The following is a 26,203-nucleotide window of genomic DNA, read 5'->3' on the forward strand; positions in this document are numbered from 1 at the left end:
AGGAAATCAGTCCTGCATACTCATTGGAAGGACTAATGCTGAAGCTGAAACTCCAATACTTTGGGCACCTGATGCAAAGAACTGACTCATTGGAAAACACCCTGATGCTGGGAAAGACTGAAGGTGGAAGGAGAAGGGGACAACAGAGGATGAGATGGTTGGATGGCATCAGCGACTTGATGGACATGAGTTTGAGCAAGCTCCAGGAGTTGATGATGGACAGGGAAGCCTGGCATGCTGCAGTCCATGGGGTTGCAAAGAGTCAGACACGACTGAGCAACTGGACTGAGGTCATGTAAGAAACATCTCTCTGACCACCCCTTGGGGCCTGGAACACAACCTGCTTTTAGTGTAGGGATTTAAAACAGAGAAGAAAGCCTGAAAACAATTTTAAATGCAAAAAAACTGAAAGAATTGTGTATAGAAAAAAATTCATATGGTACAAAAGAGTCAATAGCTGGAAAAAATATAAAGTCCATTATCCTTGGCATTTTTGTAGTGGCAGAAGCAATTGAGGAGCCTAGAATCAAGTGTCTGTAGGTTCTGTCACCTCCTCTCTGAGCCTTTATTTTCTCTTCTCTAAAATGGGGATAATAACTATAAGATAAAGCAGTCATGATGACTAGAGTCAATACTGTGTATTTGAAAGTTGCTAAAAGATTAGATCTTAAGATTTCTCATCACAAGAAAAACAACTGTAACTATGTGAGATCAAAGTGCCTGGCATGGCACTTACATAAAGTGAGTTCTCCAAAAATACATAAAGAAGTAAATACTAATGGTCACAATCATGCTTCATATTAACTATCATTTACTATGTGCCAGATACTGTGACAGCTGCTTCCACGTCAACTTTCTTGTCTAATACTCACAAAACCCCAAGAAGTAAGTATTTCTACCATTTTATAGAAATGGAAACAGGCTCAGAGAGGTGAAGTGACTTGCCCAAGGTCACACAGCAAGTTAAGAGGCAAAGAGGGGATCTGAATCCCAGAGGAGTCACTGCCTAACTCAAGAACCCTTTTGTCCCTTCCCCCATCTTCAGGGTTTCATGGCCCCTTGGATCCCTCACCTCCTTCTCTTCTTCCGGGTAGCTTTCTTCTTTTTTTTCTTCCCCCTGGAGGAAGGTAGAGGCGTCAAGTCTTTGCTGCGGGAGGCACTGGGGAGAGCACAGAACAAGGCATTAGAGGACCCAGGGTTCCCTGAGCCGTCAACTGGTGCTGTTGTAGCTGAGAGACGATCCAGTTCCTTGGAGGGTGAAGGACCCACAGTGAATACCTAATCACCACCTCATGGCTGATTTGGTTGCACTTCAGGTTAAACGCCGCAAATAAGGAGCCAACGCTGACCTAATGAGACAGATGCTCTACGTTACCCAAACACCAATTGATTCTTTAAAACAGAATTATAGAGGTTAACTTCTCCTTAATAGATTTATTATTGAATTTGCAAATGGCTCACCTTGGTAAATAAATCAGTTTTTAAATAATTAATCGGCAGTTCAGCACCCTCCCTCCCCAATACATTATGTCTGTAGTTCCTGTTGGAAATTAAATGGGAGGCAAAAGGTAGGTTAAGTAGCAGCTGATTATTAAAAGTATATTTGCCAAGGTCTAATGTAACGAGATACATATCTCATATCGCTTCACAGAACCTCAAAAACCTCCACTCCTCAGGAATAATTATTTCCTGTTCAATTAAATTCAAATGCTCAGGCTGCAGTTAAATGAAGTCAAGTTATCTTCTTTTATAATTGGGGCAGGCTCCAGGGATTTTTTTTTTAAAGCAGTATCCATCCCACGGCAAAAAGATATGGTTTTGGATGAAAAACTGCTTGGGAATTGAAACAGGCCAACTCCACTGAACCTCACTGGGAAAAGAGAATATTAATAAGACTATTATTGTCATTATTAGTAGTAACACAGCTACTGTATATTCACTTGCTATGCACCAAATGTTTTATATACTTTGATACTAACAAAAGCACTTTGAGGGTGTTATGATTTTTACTGTCTCATTCTACAGGCAAAGAAAATCAGGCTCAGAAAGCTGAACTGCCTTGCTCAAGGGTGCACAGTTAGGAAGTGTCTGAGCTGGGATATGAATTGAGGCCTGTGTGATTACTATCCTGAGAGCTTTCCCACAAAACCAGCTGCTTTCTCAAACTTGTTTGTGTGGTTGATCTTTTGGAAGTTACTTAACTCTTTATAAAACATCAAAAAATGCTGCCATAATTAATTCCATTCTAAGAATCTGGTATTTATAGTTAATAGGAAAAAAAAATGATATAAGTAATTAGAATACATGTTAACATCTCTGCATTGACAGTCAACAAAAATCATATAGCTATATCTTCAAGAGACTCACTCTTAGCAGGTTAAAAATAAAAATCATAGGGGGTAAATATTTAACTACTTAGACACCTGTTCATTAGCCTCGGGCATCTACGAATCCTCTGAAATGGTACACAGAATTAGGAGGGTGTTCTTAGTACTCATAGCTTCCAACTAATTCTCAGCTGGATTTTGATTTGATTTAAGGATCTCAAAGAGGAACTTGCAAGAGACAGAGGGGAAGAGTGGTCATAGAAATAAACTTCATTTTTCCATCCTCAACTTGAACTTCCGCGTTAGATCAGAGAGAGGGATGGGGGCAGAATCTCACCTGCGTGCTGTGGCAGGACTGGGCTCCCGGCAGGCTTTGCCTGTGTCCCAGCTGTTGGTGCCCAAGACCTTGGAGGCCAAATGCTGGCTCAGCTTTTCCGAGGGTCCATCCTGAGCTGGGACCATGGGGCTGCTCTGGGGTTCTGTCCTATAGAGGAAGAAAGGAGGAGGTGAAAGCATTAGGATATGACAGAGATTCTTAATGTTCATCAAGCATGCACAGATGTCTGACTTCCCCCGGAGTTAAGTTGGGGTCATAAATATCATCAGGGGTCAATGGTCTCCAAGTGGGGGAGATAGATACTGTTTCCAGTATCTATCTGAGGCAGTCAGATCTGTGTGCCACCCATCTCCAGCTCCCTCTCTCCCTCTGTCACAGTGACTTTCGAGGCCACACCTTCCAAACAGCGAAGCTACTGGATGGAGGAGAGATGCCTGGATCACATCAGACTTTGCATGACAGAAATAAGCCTTAGTTAGGTTAAGCCACTGAGGTTTAGGGGCTTATTTGTTACTGCTTAGGCTATCCTGGGGCTTCCCTGGGGGCTCAGAGGTTAAAGTGTCTGCCTCCAATGAGGGACACCCAGGTTTGATCTCTGGGTTGGGAAGATCCCCTGAAGAAGGAAATGGCAACCCACTCCAGTATTCTTGTCTGGAGAAAATCCATGGTCGGAAGAGCCTGGTAGGCTACAGTCCACAGGGTTGCAAAGAGTCGGACACAACTGAGCGACTTCACTTACACTTTTCACTTTCAGGCTATCCCGACTTAATCACAGGGAGGGGCTGGGAATCAACATTTTACTACCTTCCTCAAGACTTAATCAGAGGCCAAAAGCAAGACAGGATTAGTTCAAATTCTCTTTTGCCATTTCTATCCCATTTTTCTATCTTATCTGTGTGTGGCACAGAGATACCTTAATTCAAACACTATCTTCACCATTTAGTAACTATAGAACCTTGGATCAGTTGCTCAACCTCTCTGAGTTGCAATTTACTCAGTTATAAAATAGAGGATAATATCAGTCCATATATCATTGAGTTGTTGTGAAGATAAGATAATATAAGCAAACATGAAAGGCCTAAAATATGTCATTTCCATTTTCCTTTACTTCTCTGTGAACCAAGCCTCCTATCTGGTGTCCTCAGCAGGTGTGAGCTCACCCACTTGGGATAGCAGTTCCAATGAAGGCCCGAAGTCCTCCCCTCTGCCTCTGAGATGAGGTCCAAACTGCACAGGAAGGTGATCTGTGTCCCACCTCCTTCTCTGAGTCCCAGAGAAAGAAAATAAACTGCCTAGTTACTCAGTCTCTGAAGGGCTGTCACTCAAATCTCTTGGCTCCTAACCAGGAAGAGTCAGGAGTCTGAGAGCCACAGGTGGATCTAGCAACATCCAGCAAGCACGACTGCCGCCCTCCCTGCCTGCCTGCCCTGCCTGCAGATCCCAGGTCAAGCACTGATCAAAGGTATTAGCATCTCTCCTGCATCGAGCTTCTGCAGCCATTGCATCAAGATTGGTTTTATGACTCAGGATAAATGTATCTGATAAGCCCCCCTGCTCCTTGGGGCTGCCAGGAGTGCAGGCCAAGCCTGGTCAATACTGAAGGGAGGGCAGCAAAACACATCCATCTCTGTCAGCCGCTTATCAGTGTATCTTTAGAAGCAGAGCTGGGAGATGCTCCAAGCCCAGGAAAGATGGAGATTCTAGTGGGGTCTACCCAGCCCTTCTCACTGTCAATTCCATGCTTCCAGAACTCCACTTTTCCGTATACTTCCCTGCCCCACTTCCCCCATGATGAGGGTTCCATTTCCACATCTTTGTTCCCTCTGGTCTATCTGTGTGGAATGCTGTCCTGGCTCTTTTCAGACAACTCAAAGCTTGCAATTTCTGCCCAGTCTCTAGCAAGGTTTGCCTCTTGCCATTCTCGTCCCAGCTGAGGCTAACCTAAAATTCATTGACTCTGATTCCCTGAGTGCCTGCAGTGTCTCCAGGCCAGTTTTAAGTGTGGGGATGTAGTGAACAAGACACAGGTGTTCCCAGGATTGTGGAGTCTGGATTATACATGGAAAAGAAGGTAATAAATGCACAAGCAAGTAATAATATGGCTTATTCATCAGTAATAAGTTATAGAGAGAATAAATCAGTGTAAAGGGCCTAGAAAAGTGAGAGGGGTGACTGTTATTTCATATTGGGTAATCATGGAGGGAACTTCCCTGGTGACTCATTGGTAGAGTCTGCTTGCCAAAGCAGGAGATGTGGGTTCAACCCTGGTTTGGGAAGATCCCCTGGCATAGGAAATGGCAACCTGCTCTAGTATTCTTGCCTGGGAAATCCCATGGACAGAGGAACCTGGCAGGCTATAGTCCAACAGGTCACAGAAGATTGGGACATGACTTAACAACCAAACAACAACAACAGCAAAATAATCAGGAGGGCCTTTCTTAGGAAGTAACGAGGGTGGAGACTTGAACGACCAGGGACTAACCTTGCAGTTTGTGTTGTCTTTAAAATGTGTTCACAAATTTTAGACATTCATACCATCAATTAGGGAGCCTAATCTCCCTCCCCTAGGATACTGAATGGGCTAGTGACTCAAGTTGAATGAACAGAATGAAGTAAAAGTGATGATGTGTGACTTTCAAGACTAGGTCATGAAGGTAACTTCGGCCTCTTCCTCTTGGATTGATCACTTTGAGGGAAGTTGGCCGCCATGTAGTGAGGACACTCAGCAGCCCTGTGGAGACATCCACGTGACAAAGAACCGAGACTTGCTGCCAACAGCCAGCACAATCAGCCATGTGAGTGAATCACCTTGGAAGTGAGTCTTCCAGCCCTGTCAAGCCATCAGATGAGACAGCAGCCATGGCTAATGTCTGAGAGGTAGTGACCCAGTCACCCAGCCAAACTTCTAACTCAAGGAAACTGCAAAACTTAACTGTTAATTGTTGTTCTAAGGCACAAAAATTTGGGGTATTTTGTTGCTCAGTAATATGTAACTTCTACACAGGTATCTCTAAGCAGTATGTTCCAGGCAGAAGGAATATCAAGTTCAAAGACACTTGGCATACACAAGAAACAGCAAGCAGGGGTAAGAGGAGAGATCAGAGATGAGGTCTTTACAGGCCATGGGAAAAATTTTGGGTCCCCTGTGGCTGAGATGGGTGATGTTCAGAAGGGCCACTCCCTGAGCTCAGGACACTCAAAGGAAGGTAGGGAAGGACAGAGACAGAGAGACCACTGCAATAGACCAGGCCCAGAGAAGCGTGGCAGCGATGGAGGTGATGAGATGTGATTAGATTCTGCCATGTTTTGAAAGCAGAACTAGCATCCTTGGCTGCTGGTTAAATGTGGGATAAACAATCAGCAATATTTGTTCAGTGAATAAATGAAAGGGCAAAGGCATTGACTAAAGAGAACATTCATCTGTTTCAAAAAATTATAAAGAGCTTTTTGAGATGCCTTGAGCTAATCCCTTCATGGTAACAGTTGGTGGAAATAACCCAGCCAATACCTCTGTCTACTCAGATGGCTCAATCAACGCCTTTTCTTTTATTCCTCATATTTCCCTTAGAAAAATGATCAGTGTGCTTATCAATGGATGTGTATTTCCCAAGAGAGTCTTGAGTTGGACACACATAGAAGAATGGAATTTGGGGCTTTCTAGAGCATTATAGGAAACCAAGACACAAATATGTGCCTGAGGCAGCCTTGTCCTAGGCAGAAACTGAGTGTTGATGTGAGGAGTTTGGCAGTGAATGACAAATAGTGCTGGCATTGGGGGAAGGTATCAGTGACTTGTGCTAATAGAGGCATGGGTTATCTCCAGTGTGGGGAAAGCTGGTGGATGCTATTGCCAGGCACTGGGGGACAAGGCTAAGGGCGGGGACAATGCCTCATCCATCGATACCAGCAGCATGGTTCAGAATTAGGGATAGGGAATCCCTGACAATGGTTTGATAAGTAGAGGTAAAATGGAGTTGCTGCAGTTTATAACTTGACACTCCCTGATGTGGTAGTACTTTTTTTTTTCCAATAGCATTGGTCTCCCATTCCTGGTGTTGGGTACTTCACATAGGATTACAAAACAAAGAAGAATAGAATTAATTCTATCAGGTTGACAGGGAGTGGTGGGGGAAAGAAGAAAGGATTCCTTCCTCATATAATATTAAAGATTTTTTTCAATGTGTTCTAGCACTTTGCCTCTTAGCTTTTTTAAAACTGAAGGAGACTCAGGGAGCATGTAGTCCAGGCTTTGCTAAACTTGGCACAGTTTCAGAGGCCCCCAAGGAGCTTTTGAAAATACAGATTCCTAGGTCCCATCATAGCCATAATAAATCAGACTGTCCAAGGATGAAATGTGGGGACCTGTATCTTAAAGAAACATCCCAGGTAATTCTGCCTTCTACTGGGTCAACACATCCAAAGTGATCACTGGGATTAAAAAGCTCTGACTGATCTGGCCTCTCTCCTACTCTAGACACCATTTTCTACCCCCCCACCTCTCCCTTACTCTGCTCCGGCCACGTGGCCTTCTTGCTACTCTTCATATGGAACAGGTCCCTTAACCAGGGCCTTTGCTCTTTCTGTTCCCTCCACCTGGTATGCTGTTCTTCCAGCTCCTTCCTTTCGCTCAAATGTCACCTCCTCAGGGAAGCCCTCCCTGGCTGCTTTAAGCAATCATGCTCTTCTTGTCACCTGCCTCCATCACAGTCTTGTTGTACCTTCCCTCCTCCAGAGTACTCATTACTATGAAGATCTGAAATGACCATTTTCCATGTTTATTTGCTAACTGTCTTCTGGACTAGAATGTGAGCTTCCTGAGAGTGGCAACTAGTCTCTTTTCTCACCACTGGGTCCCTAAGGATCTAGTGCATGGCATAGCATGCCTTCCTGCTCAAGAAACATTTGTTGAATGAAGGAAGGAAGGAATTTACAAATAAATTCTGATGACCGATCTCATGTGAGAACCATAGATCAGATGCAACTTCTCCTTGCATATAAATTAGCAGAGGTCCAGGAAGAAGGACCTGTCTGAGGCCACACAGCACTTCAGAGTACTCAGACCTCAGCCATGGCACCCCCACCCCCTTAGCCCCACCCATCTTCCTTCCTTGCTTCCAGCTTTGCATCCTTGCAGGGCTTTAAGAAAAATCCTATGTCCCATCGTTGCTGAGGAGTAGCGGCAGCTGCCTTGTTTTTACCACACGGCCCTTTGATGTTGCATTAAAAAAAATACTTAAAAGAAGGCAAGATCTTCAGGGGACAGCTAAAACAGTGAAGTCAAGGGCTGGCGCACTCCGCTTCACAGAAGGAGGGAGGGAGCCACGAGTGCTGAATTCCTCAAGGCCTCCCTGCTCGGTTCCTGCTAATCAGTGACCTAGAGCTTAGATGCTGCTCTCTGTAGTCATGGCAACCAGCAGATTCCCAGCCTCTGATAAGAGGGCTGAACTTTCTGCAAAAGTCTCCTGAGCTGCCTCCCCCATCAAAGCTCGTGACTCCACCAAAGTGCTCACTCAGCCTGGTTGGGAGCCTCGAGTGCTAGTTTGAGTTAAACACTATTTGGGGAATCAGACACAAACAACATTGGAGGGAAGTGAGAACCCCGGCCTCCACTTATCTCTGTGCAGAATGAGGAAACTGAGGTCCCAAAAAACAAGGAGCCTTACCCAAGGCTACATGTAGACAGATGTTAGAACTCTGGATTGAACTATGTGGCCTTTTGACTCCTAGTCCAGTGCTCTTTTCATGTTCTTTATTTATTTGGCTGCATCGGGTCTTAGTCGTGGCATGTGGGCTCTTTGTTGAGGCACATAGGCTTCTATAATCATGGCACACATGCTTAGTTGCTGCTTGGCATGTAGGATCTTAGTTCCCCTGACTCACACACCCTGCATTGTAAGGTGAACTCTCAACCACTGGACCATCAGGGAAGTCCCTTTTCCATATCCTTTGATCATAATTACAGCAGGCATTTATCAAGCGCCTACTCTGTGCCAGACGCCAAGCTAAGCTTTTCTCATGCATTGTCTCATTTAAGCTTCCAAAGAAACCCAGAAGCAGGCATGGCCATGCCCACTCTCAGTTCAGTTCAGCTGCTCAGTCGGGTCTGACTCTTTGCGACCCCATGGACTGCAGCACACCAGGCTTCCCTGTCCATCATCAACTCCTGGAGCTTGCTCAAACTCATGTTCATCAAGTCAGTGATGGCATCCAACCACCTCATCCTCTGTTGTCCCCCTCTCCTCCTGCCTTCAATCTTTCCCAGCATCAGGGTCTTTTCCAATAAGTTAGTTCTTCACATCAGGTGGCCAAAGTATTGGAGTTCAGCTTCAACATCAGTCCTTCCAATGAATATTCCTTGGTTTTAAAGGAAAGGACTGATTTCCTTTAGGATGGACTGATTTGATCTCCTTGCTGTCCAAGGGACTCTCAAGAGTCTTCTCCAACACCACAGTGCAAAAGCATCACTTCTTCAGTGCTTAGCTTTCTTTATAGTCCAACCCTCACATTCATACATGACTACTGGAAAAACCACAATATTGACTAGATGGACCTTTGTTGGCAAAGTAATGTCTCTGCTTTTTAATATGCTGTCTAGGTTGGTCACAGCTTTTCTTCCAAGGAGCAAGCGTCTTTTAATTTCATGGCTGCAGTCACCATCTGCAGTGATTTTGGAGCCCAAGAAAATAAAGTCTGTCACTGTTACCATTGTTTCCCCATTTATTTGCCATGAAGTGATGGGACTGGATGCCATGATCTTAGTTTTCTGAACGCCCACTATATAGACAGAGAAACTGAGACCCAGGGACAGCAAGAGCACCAGTTGCCCTGCTTGTTTATGAGAATCAGCTGAGAAAAAAGGGAGAGCAATCTGGAAGACACTCTGAAAACATAAGGAGATAATAAGTGGGGGCACAAGGTGAATCTTAGTAATTTTCTTGTAAGACAGGGACTTGTTTCATGGGTTTGGAGAAGCAGATGTATCTTAAGGTTTGGCCTGCATCTTATATTCCATAAATAGAAATGGCACTTGGCCATTAGATTCAGGACATCCCTGACACTTATTTTCCCCAGCCCACCAATAGCTTCTCCCGGGGTGTAGAACACTTGCAAATCCAGTGTCTCGGTGGATGCTGACAAGGCTCTCAGTGAGGTGCTCAGTTTGATGAACTTATCCCCATTACTCAGATGAAGACAATGAGACCTGGGGAGGCAAAGGCAGCTGCTTCTCACCCAAGGTTCATGCCCAGGTTCTTGTTCTATATTTGCCTCCAGAGTTGTGAGTGACCTGCCCTTGTCTCTGCACTGAGCCAGAAACCTACCGTCTCCTTGTTTCAGTAGAGAATGGTGGTGCAAGACCCTCAGCTCATGAGTCCATCAGAGAGCCTGAGGCTTATTATGGGACTAAGCTAGCTCTTGGGCAAGATGGATTTGGCTAATTTGTGCCTTGGCTCCTGGAACTTTGGTTTGGGTCCTATTACTATCCTGGCCTGAGGTCTTGGTATCAAGTCCCTTTCAAGGTTAATTGAGCCTTGTTCGGGATAATTTGCAGGAGCCGTGACTCTTTTGAGTTTTGATCTCATAGTTGGAAAAAAAGCACAGGAGCTTGGGGGAAGACTGGGGATTCCAGAGAACCACTGTGGGAGACATCATTTGGATGCATGGGCCACAATGCTCAGCTTCAGGAACTGAATGAAAAAGCAAAGAAGTTTTATGAGGCTGGCATTTCCCTCATCATTTCATTCACTTATTCAGCAGCTCTTTACTGAACACCTACTTGGTATTAGATTTTAAGGACTCCAAAGTAACTAAGACTTATTTGTGTCCTCAAGGAGTTTCCAACCTGGAAGAGGAACATTGATTCCTCAGTTGGGGATTACAATGTGGTAAGTTCTCCAATGGAGAGAAGCTCAGAGGACCACAGAGACAGCACCTAATCCAGCATGTGGAAAGTTTCCTAAAAGATGTATGGGAATTGGTTAGGTGCAAAGGCCAAGTACCGAGCCACAGCAATGGACTTCACAGAACTGCAGAGGAAGCAGTAGTTGGAAAGATAGTTGGGGTGGAGGATGGAATAGTTGAAGCTGACTTATTTCACTTAGCATAATGCCCTCAAGGTATATCCATGTTGTTGCAAATGGCAGGGCTCCCTTCCTTTTTATGAATGAATTCCATTTTATCTATTAGATATATTAATAGATATCATATATCTATTGTCACATTGTCTTTATCCATTCATCTGGTGATGGAAACTTGTCTTGGCTACTGTAAATAATGCTGAAGTGAATGTGGGAGAGCAGAAAAAATACAGGAGCTGAGACTAAGGAGGCAGACAGGGCTAGAGTCTTCAGGGCCATGTGGACAGCTGCTTCTCAAGCCTTCATGTGCATGTGAATTTGTTAGAAATGTTGCAGCTCAGGCCCTAACCCAGACCTACTGATTCAGCATCTGCATTCTATCAAGATCCCCAGGTGATGCTATTGCTCCACAGACCACATGTTGAGTAGCCAGGTTGTAGACTTTATAAAGGATTTGGACTTGATCCTGAGTCCAAGTCCAGCCCTCTACACTCTCTGTCCTCAGGTAATTGATGAGAATGGTTTAGTTCAGTTCTTGGGGCTGAGAGTGTGTGAACATATGTATGTGTGCATGGTAAGCCCTGCTGTACATCTAAAATTGTCCAGTTCCCAAGTTCAGGTCAAAAGACAAAAGAACCATATGGAGAAAAATAAGCTCAGTACTTCTTACCCAGCTCAGCTGAGCAGGTCAGGCCCCCAACCTGTCTAGGTTTTGAACTCTCATCACAAAGCACAGCCCCCTGCTGCCCTCCAATCCAGCCCCAATCCACCCTATCACTTCTTTCACAGGCTGGCCTGTCAATTGCCTACTTGCTTAGAGAGGGTTCAAAGTGCTGAGAGGGGGATTGGATTGGTTTCTTGGGGCTGTCTGAAATGCAGGCGCCTCAAACTTGGGAACTGGCTGAATTCCAAAATGTTGTGTCTCACTTGAACACATTGTAAAGGGTTACTTGGCGATGTTGGGCAAGTGCAGAGGTTCTGCAGTTCTACTGACCTGGGTTCAAACCTTGGTTCTATCAAGCTGTGTCACTATGGGCAAGGCAAACACCTCTCGCTCTGGCCCAGGGCACCTTCAAGACCTTTCCATCAAGCTGAAACTGCAGACAGGGTTTGCATTGCTCCAGGGAGGGTGAATTGCTGATTAGACATTCTTGCCCTGGGAGCGACTGTGCCAGGTGAGTCCCTTTCGGGCATCATTATGACTACTGCTAGAGAAAGCACCAAGCAAGCAAGCAAGCTGAGAAGAGGGCAGAAATCCTTAGCCTAATAGGAAACCTTCAGCCTGGAGCAGGAGGAGCCTTTGTTCAACAGCTGAGAGAGTAAAAATGTCCCAGGAGGTGCTATCTGGTACTGTTTCCTTTTTCTCCATCCAGCCACTGATTCAACAAATATTTACTGAGCACCTACTATGTGTAAGGCATGTTCTAGGCACTGTAGACACACACAGAGAGTAAGACAGAAAAAAATCTCTGCCTGGTAGAGCTTGCATTCTCCTGGCATGGGCAGAGGGAGGAGGAGGGCAGAAAATAAGCAGAAATAAATGGTAACTTTGGAGAGTATTTGAAGACAATGAGAGCATTAAAAAAAAAAAAAAAAAAAGGAGCAGAATAAGGGAAACCAGGAATGCTACTACTAGGAGGGGGCTGCGGTTTTAAAACAGAGAAAGCTTCACGGAGAAGGGGACATTTGAGCAAGACTTGGAGATGATGAGGGAGTGAGCCTGGAAAAGAGCAAAATAGGCAGAGGGCACAGCCACTGCCAAGAGCCTGAGATTGCAATACACTACCTGCACTGAGGCTGGAAGTGAGTGAGCAAAGGGAGCAAGGGTAAGGGGTGAAGAGGTCTCAGCTCATGGTCTACTGGGCTACTGCTAGGACTTGGCTTTTTCTCTGAGGTGACTTGGCATTGGAGGGTTCTAAGCAGAAAAGCGATGTAATCTGACTTAGGTTTTAAAGGATCTCTCTAGCAGCTTGCTAAGCAAGGATGACCAGGGAGCTGGGATAAATGCAGGAAGACCTGTGGGGAGATTACGGCAACAACCCACATGAGAGAAGATGAGAGCCAGGACCAGTGTTATCAATGCGGTAGTGGTGAGAAGCTGTCGGATTCTGGACACATATTCAAGTTGGAATTGAGTAGGCCATGACTGAGCAACTGAGCACACATGCACACAACCAAGTTTGCTCATGGGTGACTCCAAGGGTCTTGGTCTGAGCAATGAGGGGGACGAAGTTGCAGACAACTGGGGGGGGGGCACAGCTGCAGGAGAGGGGTGTTCTGCAACGGTTCCCCAGAGCTCAGTTCTAGACATGTTAACTTTGAGATGCTGATTAGACACTCTATGTGGCAACGGCAGGTGGGCAGTTGGGTACATGAGACTGGAGTTCAGAGAAGACATTAGCACTGGGGAAACACCCTTGAGTGATGTTAGCATGTAGATGGTGTTGAAAGCCAGCAGACTGGACCTTTTGGGCCATAACAGGGAGCACCTGGCTAGAGTGAGGTGGGAAACTGAGGACATAGGTGAGCTCTGAGAGAGTTATACTGGCGGGGTTACATAATAATAAGATGGCTCGATAGAAGTGACCCAGCCTGTCAGACTGACTCTAAAAATATATTCATAAAATGTCTGATTCCTCCAATATATTCCTTTAGGTACAGTGATTCATTTATTGTTTATGCATTCATTCGTCTATTTCTTCATTAGCTATTCATTTATTCACTGATTCATTAGTCATTCATTTACTCATCTGCTAAGCATCACTTTACTTCTGGTGGAGGGTCATTTCAAGATGATGATCCAGACAATGAGTCCGGATCCCTCAGGGAGCTCACAGTTTCAGAGGAAGTCATGGGGCAGGTACATAAGAAACTCTCGTGTGGGGAGAAAGTGACCCAAGAGAGAAGTCTTAAGTAGAGAGAGGTGGCACCTGTGCCTGCAGGAAACAAGATGGCAGAGAGCGGGGCGAGCTGCCTGTTCGGGGAGGGCTGCCAGAGCGTGGCCAGGTTTCGACACTGACTCTGCCTGGGTACTCAGCCTGTACCCACCCCTCGTACTCACCCAAGTCTCTTCCCCTTGCTGGTGAAATCACAACTTGTCGGCACCTCACGGGACAGGATGGTTGTGAGGATGAAATGGCATAGTGCACGCTCAGCACTTAGTTTCTGGCACGGGGCGGCACTTTTACCAGGGAGAGATCACACTGTTCTCCAGCCTCACGGCTGATTCTCATCCTCTTTTCCCAAACAGCCCAAGATAGGGGATTCTTGGAAAGGGAAGAGCAGGGAGGTCAGGGTAGCCCCTGAGTGCCCCTGGAGAGCCTCCCTGCGCTGGGCCATTCCCCACTGCATCCTGACTCTTCTCTCTCAGAGGCCCAGGAGTGAACTGATGTCTCCCTGTCCTCCTGGGACAACCAACTGGACACTACCTGGAACGACAGAGGGGGAGGTGGTAATGGGGGCAGCATCTGAGAGTGTGACACTCTCAGTGTGAGAGTGTCACAGTGAGACACAGTGAGAAAGTCACACTCTCAGTGTGACTGAGAGTCAGGACTTTGTGTTCCTGCAGACACACACAACACACCTGCCCCCGACTTCCTGGGGCTGAGATTGGGTAGAAAATTCATAACAAGCAGAAAGTAAGCTGCCGCTAAAATCTGCAGAGAGGACTGAGCAGACAAGCCACAAATCTTGCAGGCGGCGAGCTCCTGAGGTCTGGGCTTGTTAGTTTTAAAATAACACAGCAGAGAAGTGAGATAAAGAGCTTCGGTGGGGGAAGCTGTCAGACACCTCGCCTTACACTGTTGGAACTACCCGAGGGGCCCCACCTCTCCTCCCGGGTTACAGAAACAGAGATTGCAGACCCAGGGCAGTGACTGTGTTACTAGACCACAGAGCCAGAACTTTTCAGGGCTAAACCAGGTTTTGGAACTTTACCCAGGAGAAGCTGGGGTCCAGAGGGGGGCCAGCAGTACACTCAAGGACACTTAGTGAGTTAGGGGCTGGCCAAGGACCACCAATCAGTCCTTCTGTAGCTGTAGTGAGAGCGCTTGGTCAGATCTTAGATGGTGAGGGGGTTCGCTGCAAATATCTCATGAGCACCCCTTCCAAGAAGGTTATGTCCATCCTTGGGGGGTGGCAGGGCATCCCACAGCCAACGACTGGCTTAGGAGTACAAACAACCATCTCCCTTGCAGCAAGGCAATGCTATTAACCCTTCAGAGCTCCCTGTGGGATCAGGCGAAGGGCAGATTCCAGCTGAAACTACACCGTGTCTTAGTGTTCTGTGTTGCCCTTGCTTGCTTCCTCACCTCCTTTCTTCTAAAAGTATACCGTCAATAAGTCTGTGCATCCAAATTGCTGTCTCAGGCTTAATATCCTGGGAATTCCATCGAAGACAGACCCAGACCATGTATTCCTCTAACAAACTACTAAATACAAAACAATAGTTAAGTACTGCATTGTCTGGAGTCAAAGGGACATGGGTTTGAAGCTCTGCTTTGCTGTTTCTAGGTTGTGTTGACCCAGAGGAAGTGACTTGGTATTATCAAACCTTAGTTTTCCCAACTGAGGATGGCAAATGTCCAAGGGTATGTTAATATTACCTGTCTCCTTAGACTGTTGTAAAATGCTTAGCACATTTTCTGGACACATAACAAAGGCTCAACATATGTTATTTGATGAACATGTTGGTGATGATAGTGATGATGATGACGATGATGATGGTGGCAGAATTAATGGACAGGTTGGTCCACTGCAACTCCACCAATCAACATAAAGTTCTTAGAAGACTCTGCCTCTGAAGCTCCCGCACCAATCATCAGCAAGTTTTCACATCACAGCCTTCCCATTCATTCTCCTTTAATTCCAGTAGTCATGTATGGAGGTGAGAGTTAAACTATAAAGAAAGCTGAGCACCAAAGAATTGATGCTTTTGAATCTGTGGTGCTGGAGAAGACTCTTGAGAGTCTCTTGGACTGCAAGGAGGTCAAACCAGTCCATCCCAAAGAAAAGCAGTCCTGAATATTCACTGGAAGGACTGATGCTGAAGCTGAAACTCCAATACTTTGGCCACCTGATGTGAAGAACTGACTCATTGGAAAACACCCTGATGCTGGGAAAGATTGAGGGCAGAAGGAGAAGGGGATGACAGAGGATGAGATGGTTGGATGGCATCATTGACTTGATGGACATGAGTTTGAGTAAGCTCCGGGAGTTGGTGATGGACAGGGAAGCCTGGTGTGCTGTAGTCCATGGGTTCACAAAGAGTCGGACACAACTGAGCGACTGAACTAAAGCTTGTCCCACAGGCCCCTCCTTTGTCATTAATCCTTCCTTTCTGACAGGATTTCCTGTGGGAGAGAGGGATCTCTGGAGAGACCAGCCTTCTGACTTTACCTGGAAGTGACCATTTCTCAATGCCAGCCCAGGCATCCAGCTGTACTACCTGTAAGAGATGGCTCTTCCACAGTAATTCTGATTAAGGAGTTGATGGGAAAGGTCTGTCCCTCCACTGGGATTTTTACCTGCCTTTTAAAAGTCAAACCCATTACTGCAGGATTGCGAGTTTATTAGGAAACTTTATCTTTATTAGGCAGTCAGCTTCTAGATTATCTCCCTTCAACCCTGATGGGTTCCCGTAAGCCCTAAGAGCACTTGGGGCAGGAACAGACTAGGAGATCTCAGGACAGCCCTAGCATGTGGACAGAAGTCTTTTTCAGCTCTGTGGTTTCTCTGTAGAGCACAGACAGTGCCTAAACAACCAGGAACCTCAAGGAGCCTTGGAATCAGGCAGACTGCAGCTTGAAAGCTGGTTTTGCTGTTTTCAAGCTGTGATCTTGGACGAGTCACTTCATCTCTCTTCTGCAGAACGGGGTTAATGGTAGTGTCCAGCTCATAGAGGTGATGCACGTAAGTGCTTAACACCATTCCTGGTGCAGAGTAAGCACTTAATCAATGTTAGCTGTCACTGTAATCGTAATTATTCATTGTAAATAGCCTTTGGGGCAGAGTCTCTCACTTGGATGTCTGCTCAAGCTGATCCCTCTGCCCGCAGTGCCCTCTTCACTTCTCTGCCAGGAAAAGCCTCACTCAGCCGTCAAGGCTCAGCTCAGCTATTCCTGAGCAACGACACCCCCCACCTCCCTCCACTGCCCAGTTCCTCATTGGAATAAATTCTGCACTCTCTTTGCTCCATGATTTTGCAGCATAACCTTGACCAAGGTCCCTCATCTATTTAAGACTTGGTTTTTTCATTTTAAAAATGGGAATGGGACTTCCTGGTGGTCCAATGGCTAAGACTCCGTGCTCCCCATGCTGGAGGTCTGGGTTCGATCCCTGGTCAGGGAACTAGAACCCACATTCTACAACTAAAGATCTTGACTGCTGCACACAACTAAGACCTGGCACAGCCACATAAATAACTATTTAAAAAGGGGATAATGCCTTATGTATTGGGGTAGCTGTAGGAAATATATAGTCATTAAGCAAAGCACAATGTCTATTATAATTTAAATTAGCTTGAAAGAGACTTGGTAGCTCCCATCAGAGAAAGAACTTCTGCTTGGTGAGGAGACTTGTGGATTATTCTTTCACAGTCATCTTTGAGGTGTATATGGCTTCCAACCTTCCTGACCCTAGAAACAGAGGACTGGCCTTAGTGACCTCTGAAAAGTCTGTCCAATTCAAAGATTTTTGTGAGTCAGATTCTCCTCTGCATCTAAGTCATCCCCATCTCTTTGTCTCTTTCTAAACACATTGGGAGTGGAGCATTCATCCCCAATTTAAAGATGAGGTTGTCACCTCTAAACACATTTTCTGAGTTCTGACGCAGAAGCATAGGCAGACCAACTTCAACTCACTGTGTTATAGTAAAGGGACCGCACGCTCACTGAGCACCTATCATGTGACAACACCTCACCAGATATTTAAATCCCATGATTTCATTTAGGTTTCACAATAAATCCTTGAGGTACGTATTGTAAGGGTTGATTTTAGATGAGAAAAACAGAGACTCAGAGAAGTGTAGTAACTTGCCTAAGGACACACAGCAAGCGAATGAGGAAGCCCAGAGTTCTCACGAAACTAGCTGGTCTGCAGACAGGACGGGCACACAGCCCAGCTTTTGGTGCAACTCTCTTTCTACTGCAACCACGTCTCTGCCTCTGCCTCAGTGGTGCTCTGTCTTCTTCCTATTTGCTTGCCTGCACCCGGTCGCCTGGCTGCTGTCTGCACAGTCTATTGACAGAGACACTCAATCAATCAGCCAGCTTGCTCCGACAGCTAAAAAACACCCCATCGACCAATTTTCCCTCCAGTGCCTTTCCACGGACCATGAAACCTCGCTAATTTGGAATTTGCAATGATTTCTGACACAGAACCTGCATTTCTCATTCTGGTAAAAAAAAAAAAAAAAAGAAAAAATCTGAATGAAATGTTATCCTATGGAACGCTGGGGACTTCTGAGCAAGGCCCTGGCAGCCAAGAAGCCCTTTTCCACCCCTCTTCTCTTTGTTCCTTCTCCTGGTTTCCTCTACTTGCTTCCACTTTTAGGTTGGATGATAACTGACGGCACCATTATAAATGCTAATACTACTAATAATAACAGCAGATATTCATGGGGCATTAGCTATCTCCCAGCACTGTTCTAAGTGCTTTGCATCTGTTTGCCTGATAATCCTTACCACAATTATCTGAGGCTGGTACAATGATCATCCCCATTTTACCAATGAAGAAACTGAGGCAAGAGGAGATCCCAATAATAGGTGGTGGAAATGGAATTTGAACCCAGGCAGTCTGCCTCCAGAATCACTGTGGACAGTGACTGCAGCCATGAAATTAGAAGACACTTGCCTCTTGGAAGGAAAGTAATAACAAACCTAGATAGCATTTTAAAAAGCAAAGACATCACTTTGCCAACAAAAGTCCATATAGTCAAAGCTATGGTTATCCAGTAGTCATGTATGTAAGTGACAGCTGAACCATAAAAAAGGCTAAGTGCCAAAGAATTGATGCTTTTGAATTGTGGTGCTAGAGAAGACTCTTGAGAGTCCCTTGGACAGCAAGGAGATCAAACCAGTCATTCCTAAAGGAAATCAACCCTGAATACTCATTGGAAGGATGAATTGAAGGATAAAGCTGAAGCTCCAATACTTTGGCCACCTGACATGAAGAGCCAACTCACTGGAAAAGACCCTGATGCTGGGAACGGTTGAAAGCAAAAGAAGAAGGGGGCGGCAGAGGATGAGATGGTTAGATGGCATCACAGACTCAATGGATATGAACTTGAGCAAATTCAGGGAGATAGTGGAGGACAGGGAAGCCTGGTGTATAGAGGAGGACAAGGAAGCCTAGTGTACTGGAGTCCATGGGGTCACAAAGAGTTGGACACAACTTAGTGAATGAACAAAAACAACAGTCTGCCTCCAGAATCCATGGTCTTCACCTCTCCACCACTGTGCTTCTAGGGCTGAACACTATGGGGGGGCCACTTGGGGACACGACATTACCCCAGTAATGCCTCCTGCTTTGGGCCTCTGAAAGCACCATGCAATGATACAAGAAAATTTCATGTCCTTCTATAGCTGTGTGATGGGTATATAGAGTCAGGGACTGGAAGTCAGTGAAAAAGCTGTCTCCTGACTGTTTCCCTATGGGCTTCTCTAAGTGAGAGGCACAGGACCTTTAGAAGAAACTGGTGGTGAGGAGTTTGAGAAGGCTCTTTTCTGGGTTCAGAATCCTGTTTTACAGTATTGATTGCCCTTAGGGGCCAACCATCTAACCAAAACCCTGGTTTCTTTCTATAGATATTTTACTCTATGTTGATCGAGATGCAAAACACAACTGGAAGGCTGTGTGCTGTCCCCTGCCCCTTTCCTGTGTAAAGGTCCTTTGGCATCCTTTTGCATAAGCCAAGAGTGGACTTGCCTTTGTGGATTTGAAGTTAAGAGTCCTTTTTTTTTTTTTCAGATAGGCTCAGACTTCCTGGGCCCAGAGCCAAGCTGACAGTGCAGCTGCCCAGAACACTCTGTGTATCCACCATGGCCTTGGTTCTGCACCAGAGGGCAGAAGAGCAGCTGGGGCAACTAGATGCACAGCAGGGACCCACCCAGGAGGGTTGGCCACACAGGGATGCAGGGGACAGACATTGCAAGTCGGGAGTACAGTGCAAATAAGACATGGAATTTAGAATCACTTTTTTAAAGTCTGGAAAAGCCCTACTGCACTTTTGTGACAGACTGTGCATGTCACAAAATGCATGACCTCACTGAATCCCTATCACAGCCCTGTGATGTAGGCACTGTTAAGCTTCCCATTCTACAGGTGGGGGAATCTAGGCACAGAGATGTGAATTCCAGAAAAGCTGGACCTTGGTTTTCTCAATGCCAAGAGGAGCCATGTGGCAGCTCAGATATGTCCAGGGTGACCATAGTATTCACTGTCCAAACTGGGACACCTGGAGGATCAAAAGGGCACAGACAGTAGATACCCAGGATTTATGGTCATCCTGGGCTATCTCCCTTATCTGAGCTTGAGACTTTAGTGTCGAACTGTTTCCTCTACCTCTCGTCCTGCAAGTCCCATAGGCACCTGAGTCTTACCTGTCCAAACTTCAACACATCATCACCCCCACAACTTGTCCTCCAGCTCCACCTTCTACCTTCTTATGCAACACACCATCCCCCGGGACCCCCTCTTTCTCTCACTCTCATATCCAGCCTATCAGCAAATCTTGACCATTTTGACTTCAAAGCATCTCAGCATCTGTCTCCTCTCCAAAGTCCTTGATGTGGATCTCAAGGGGCTTCAAGGTCCATAGCCCCGGCTGACCCCTCCAGGTGTGTCGTTCTCTGCTGCTTTCTCACTCACTGTGCTCAAAACATCTGACATCCTTGCAGGGCCCTGAACAGTCTTAGCATCTAGATGCAGCAGAGCATGAAACTTAAGGGCATGACCTGGCACCAGATTACTGGGTTCAAACCCTTGTCCTGCACTTTGTGATCTTGGGTAATTGACTTCACCACTCTGGGCCTCAGAGCTTCATCTGTAAGATGTGGATAGTAAGAGTACCTGTCTCACAGAGTCATTTCAGGGATTAACAGTTAATACATGTAAAGCTCTTAGAATAGTGCTTATTTCTTACTAATTAAGAAATGGCATCACTCACTTTGGCTCCTTCAACCTGAGTACCTCCTATCCATTTTTTACAGATTTCAACTTAGAATGCCACCTCTTCCAGGAAGCCATTCCTGACTACTTAGACCAGTTACATCCCTTCTCTATGCTCACAATATACCTCACTGCTTGATTTTCTCTTCCCCTGCCCTGGCCCATGAAGCCTTTGAGGCAGAGCCTGAGTCTTTTCTAGCATTGTGTCCTCAGCACCTGGAAGGTGCCAAATCCATGGTGTCTTCAGTAAATATTGGCTGGATGGGAGAACAGATTGGAAAAACAGCCTAATCAAGCCAGAGAGGGAGAGGTTAACTGAGGGGACAGACAGTGGGTGGCAGTATGTCTCACTGTCAGTGTGGCTACAGATACCATTTGGGACAATTCCCAAGTCCCAGGACACTGAAATTGGTAATAGGAATTTCTCCCAGATAAGCAGGTACTTAAGGGCGCTGGTCTCCCCCGAGGGCACTGCACGCAGAAAAGGAGCGTGGCTCTCCCCAGCCTTCCTGCTATAAATGCCCTGCTGTTCACCTGCCCACCTTCCAGACCAGCAGCTCCTCAGCTCCAAGGGGCAGAGGGCAAACTGGGTCCCCCCGCTCATTGTTCAGAAGCCCCCCTCCACTGACCTCACCTCCAGCTATTCCCCTTCCTCACCACTTAGACTCTCTGAACACAGGGGCCTGGCTTCCTGTCCCAGCTTTGCCAGATACTTGTAATGTGGTCTTGGGCAAACGAATTCACCTCTCTGTGCCTAGATTCCCCCACCTGTAAAATGGAAAGCTTAACAGTGTCTACATCACAGGGCTGAGATGGGGATTCAGTGAGGTCATGCATTTTGTGACACTCATGGTCTGTCATAAGACTGCAGTAGGGTTTTTCCTGAATTTTTAAAAAATGATTCTAAATTCCATGTCTTGTTTGCACTGTTCTCCCCACTTGCAACGCCTGCCCCCTGCATCCCTGTGTGGCCAACCCTCCTGGGTGGGTCTCTGCTATGCATCTAGATGCCCCAGCTGCTCTTCTGTCCTCTGGTGCAGACCCAAGGCCACAGTGGACACCCAGAATATTCTGGGCAGCTGCACTGTCAGCTTGGCTCTGGGCCCAGTAAGTCTGAGCCCTTTTCTGAAGAATCAGCTGACCAGCAAATGCTCCTGGCTGACTTGGGAGTGGGACCATTTCTTTATATGCAGCCCTAGTGATGCGATCCCAGCTTGCTTGGTAGGCAAGTGGGGAGGGAGGCTGAGAAGGAAGGGGCCACTATCTTGTGGGCATCTGGAGCCCAATCCTGCTGGGAGCCCTGGGAACAAGTGTAGACACACAGCTCCAAGTACTTTCATCTGAGGCACCTGGAGAATTTACCCTTCCGCTCCCATCAGTCCCGACTGCAGGCTGCCCCTGAGAGGCGTTAACTTCTCCCCTCTGTCTCGGCACAGTGGGCTTAGTGGCCGGAGAGAGCCCTCAGGTACAGGCTCTCCATTCCTGTTAGCTGGAAGTCTGGTTGACATCCTCAGAAATGGTGGGCACTGAGGGCAAATGGGCCGACTTCCCTGGAACTTTCACAAGGAGAGGTCCTGAATTCCAGGAAACACCAGACTTCACCTCCCTTGTCAAATCCTCCCTTCTTGCCTCCCTTCCTATCTCCTTCCTTCTTCCCCAGACATTTCCTGAGCTCTGACTCTGCTAAGCACACTTCGTGTGTAAAGTTGAACAGGATCCTATGGTTCCCCAATCTGAAACTTCTTTCCTATAATGCTCAGAGAGGGGATAAGACCTGCTCCACATGAAGTGTCAGAGAAGTTAGCAGCAACTTGGTCCTCCTCCTTGAGCTTCAGGCTACTCTGAAGAGGGTTCTTCCTGGAAACTCCATCCCAGCCCATTCTGCTGGAACCACTTCCTCTGGCTGCAGGCTGGGTGGGGGTAGGGGGCTAGAGCAAGGATCCAGAGGTCAAGCTGAGCTGCTGGGTGTGGCGGCTGGCAGCCAGCGACACCTGTGTCCCACGACTGCTCCTGGCTGAATCACTAGCCAGGCCGGTTTGGCTCAGGGTTTCAAACTCATCCTTATGTACTGGAACAGTCTCAGGAAGAAAAACAGCATTTTGCCTTTTCTTGCAATTTAAAAGAAGGGGGAAAATCACAAACATACTTTGCATCTTGCCGGAGAGTGGCCCATTTGAGAAGATCAATCAAATGCTCTCAGTCAAAGCCTAAACAGGTCCACATTTCCCCAAATTACATGGGCTGAAGGGAAGGTGGGAGAGACAGAGGAAGGAGTGGTGAGGCTACGGTGGTGGCGTAGGGGCAGGGGCTCCACTGTCTGTCTTCAGTGGGGGTGGGGCAGGGAAGAGGCTGGACAGGGTGAGGGGCTCCTTCTCTTGATAGAGGGTCTTGGCTTGTGTTCAGAGGAGCTGCAGAGCCCCACGGAGACCCCCACTGGGAGTTTAGCCCACTCTAACTCTTGAGGAATAACGAGGCTGATCATGAGACCCACAAGACAGAGCCACAACCCACAAGGGATGCTGCCAACTCAAGGGAGAAATATCTCCCTGCAGAACAGCTCAGCGGTTGTCAACCACAGCGTGACACGCTGATCCATCACGATCAATTGTGAGCTCTGTCACAGTTTTGTTATTAATGATTACTAAAGATGAAAATTTGGGAATGATTTTCAATTGAAAAAAAGAATATGAACACATGAATCTTCATCATCCCATCTAATGGCAGCTCCTTTCAAGTGGTAACCTTGGAGCTGTCCTTGACTTCTCCCTTGAAAACCCCAGGTCTTACCTATCAGCAAGTCTTGATGCTACCTTCAAAATATACCCAGAATCCAGGATTGAAATATATGTATTACCGTAAGTAAAACAGATAGCTAGTGGGAAGCTGCTGTATAACACAGGGAGCTCAGCCAGTGCTCTGTGACAACCTAGAGCGGTGGGATGGGTGCTGAGTGGGAAGGAGGTTCAAGAGGGAGGATATAAATACATATACTTAGGGCTGACTCATGTTGTTGTGTGGCAGAAACCAATACAACATTATAAAGCAATTATCTTCCAATAAAAAAAAACTACCCAGAATCCAAACATTTCTCACCTCCTATGTGGCCACCACCCTGGTCCAAGTCCACAGCATCTCTTACTTGTTCTCTCTGCTTCCAGCCTTGCCATCCTATAACCTATTCCTCAGAAAGCAGCTGGAGGGGAGGGATCCAGCTAAAACTCAAGTCATGTCATGGCTCTCCTCTTTTCAAAGTCCTCCAAAGTCTTCCCTAAAGCCAAAATAATTACAAGACCCATGCAACCTGGCCTCTGTACACTGACCTCACTCCCCATTCTTTTCTCCTGATCTCTCTACTCCTGCCCCACTGGCCTCCTTGCTGTTCTTCTGAGATGCCAATTATAATTCTGTCTCAGGACCTTTGCACATGCCATTCCCATTGCCTTGTACACTCTTCTTACATATATCCACATGACATCCTCCTTCATTTTCTTCAAGTCTGCTCAAATGTCACTTTCTCACTGACTTTTTTCCCCTGACAATCCTACATAAACATTATTTAAAATTGCAACCCTTCCCCATTGCACAATGATCTCTTCCTGCTTTATTTCCCTCTATTGTACTATATATTTTAAAGGATAAACACTTAAGTTTATTTTGCTTACTGTACAATTTCCCCAACCCCCACTAGGACTGAAGTTTCAGGAAGGCAGGGATTTTTGTGGTTGTTGCTTTTGTTCACAGCTGTTTCCTCAGACTCTTGAATAGTGCCTGGCACAAAGTAAGGGTGCGATTAAATATTTGTGAAATGAGTAATTGGATAGATTCATGATTCCTCCTTTAATAGAGTCCTTTACCCTGAGTTTTACTGTGTTTTTTTGAGCAGGAAAGGTGAGAAATTAAGTTTGTGTACTGAATGTTAACATTATGTGATCCTGGATTAGGCAAGGGGGTTTCCTGGGTATATGAACATCATCTATCATGTGTCTGGACTGTTGGGAAAAAAAAGGTTGAGAGCACTAGGACTTACGAGTGGATTTACAATATCACATGGATCTTAATTGCTGTTTGACTTTGAGAAAGTTGCCTGCCCTTTCTGAGAGACAGTGGAGGGGCACTGGGACAGTCATTGCATCCAGAGTACTTTGGTTCAGGTTCTGATTCTCCCACCACGAGCTGAGTGACCTTGACCAAAGAACTTGATTTCAGAAATCTTTGTTTCCATGTGTCCATCATGGGGAGAAAGAAGCTACTGGGTAACAGGAACAGCATCTATGAGGGTGAGATTTGGACTTGAATTCTGGCTCAGCCACTCCCTAACCATGAACTTCCTTTCTTTACCTTAAACGGGAATAACCCAGTCCCACTGGAATGTTGTGATGATTAAATAAGTTACTGAAAAGACAATGATATGGAAATAATAATAGCAGTTTTAGTACTTATATTCCAGTCTTTCTTATAAGTTTTTATAGATAACTCATTTAATTTTCATCACAATGCTTTGAGGACAACATTATTATTCCTATTTTAAATAGGAGGAAACTGAGGCACAGAGTGGTTAAATAACTCACCCAAAGTCACACAGCAGAGCCACATTTCAAAGGTCTAAAATCAGCTCTTGCTTCCTGCTCCCTCTCTAGTGCTGAATAGAGCCACTTGGGTCCTTAACATCCTCTCGCACCAGTCAACAGAAGTTGGGACTTAGAACCAGCCAACACCTCACATTCTCTAGGCGTGGCCCTACACCTTTAAGCACCAGCATTCTCCTGAGCATCTGAGTGGAGAGGTATGCCATGTAGCTGAATTTGGGTTGATTAAATCAAGGAGAAAATCAATTAAATTTAAATAAAGAAAAAAGATTGGAAATCAGGCACAATGCCTTCTTAATTACAGCACCTAATCACTGGCTGAAAAAAAAAATAACCACAGAACATTTCATTTCATATACGGCCTTGTGTATCTGAAGTGAGAGGCTCCTAATGAAATGCACATTTCCCCACTTGACTAGTAATTGACTAGGCGATCCTGGCAGTTTCATGAGTGGAAATGATCAGGCGTAATAGCCAGAGCTTTTAAAGGATGTGACAACACAGGATGCTTTGGGGGCTTATTGAGGGGTAGTTGACCCCAAGGTCTCCTTTCCTTGCAGTACAGCTCACAATTCTCCCGACAGTGAATGCAGCCACTGGGCAGGGCCAAGTGTGCGATGCAGCAGGCGAGTACGATTAAATGGCTTTTTTTTTTCTGCACAGTCCGATGTCATCACGAACACACAGAGCTGGGGAAGATCGCTGGCAATC

General features: G+C 46.1%; 1 protein-coding gene across 13 annotated transcripts in view; it reads right to left on the minus strand.

The window, feature by feature from the left end:
* Positions 1–26,203, minus strand: part of SRRM4 (serine/arginine repetitive matrix 4) — a 508,596-nt gene that overhangs the window by 42,116 nt on the left and 440,277 nt on the right. For all 13 annotated transcript variants that reach the window (XR_002310702.2, XM_070475279.1, XM_070475274.1 and 10 more), the window contains 2 exons: positions 2,665–2,811; positions 1,073–1,159 (listed from right to left, as the gene is read on the minus strand). Coding sequence is in view for 12 of the 13 variants with exons in the window: in XM_070475270.1 (XP_070331371.1) it covers positions 1,073–1,159; positions 2,665–2,811 (234 nt within the window). In the remaining variant the exon portion in view is untranslated. The remainder of the gene's footprint in view (positions 1–1,072; positions 1,160–2,664; positions 2,812–26,203) is intronic.

The sequence above is a fragment of the Odocoileus virginianus genome, chromosome 12, assembly GCF_023699985.2.
Source record: "Odocoileus virginianus isolate 20LAN1187 ecotype Illinois chromosome 12, Ovbor_1.2, whole genome shotgun sequence".
Classification (NCBI taxonomy): domain Eukaryota; kingdom Metazoa; phylum Chordata; class Mammalia; order Artiodactyla; family Cervidae; genus Odocoileus; species Odocoileus virginianus.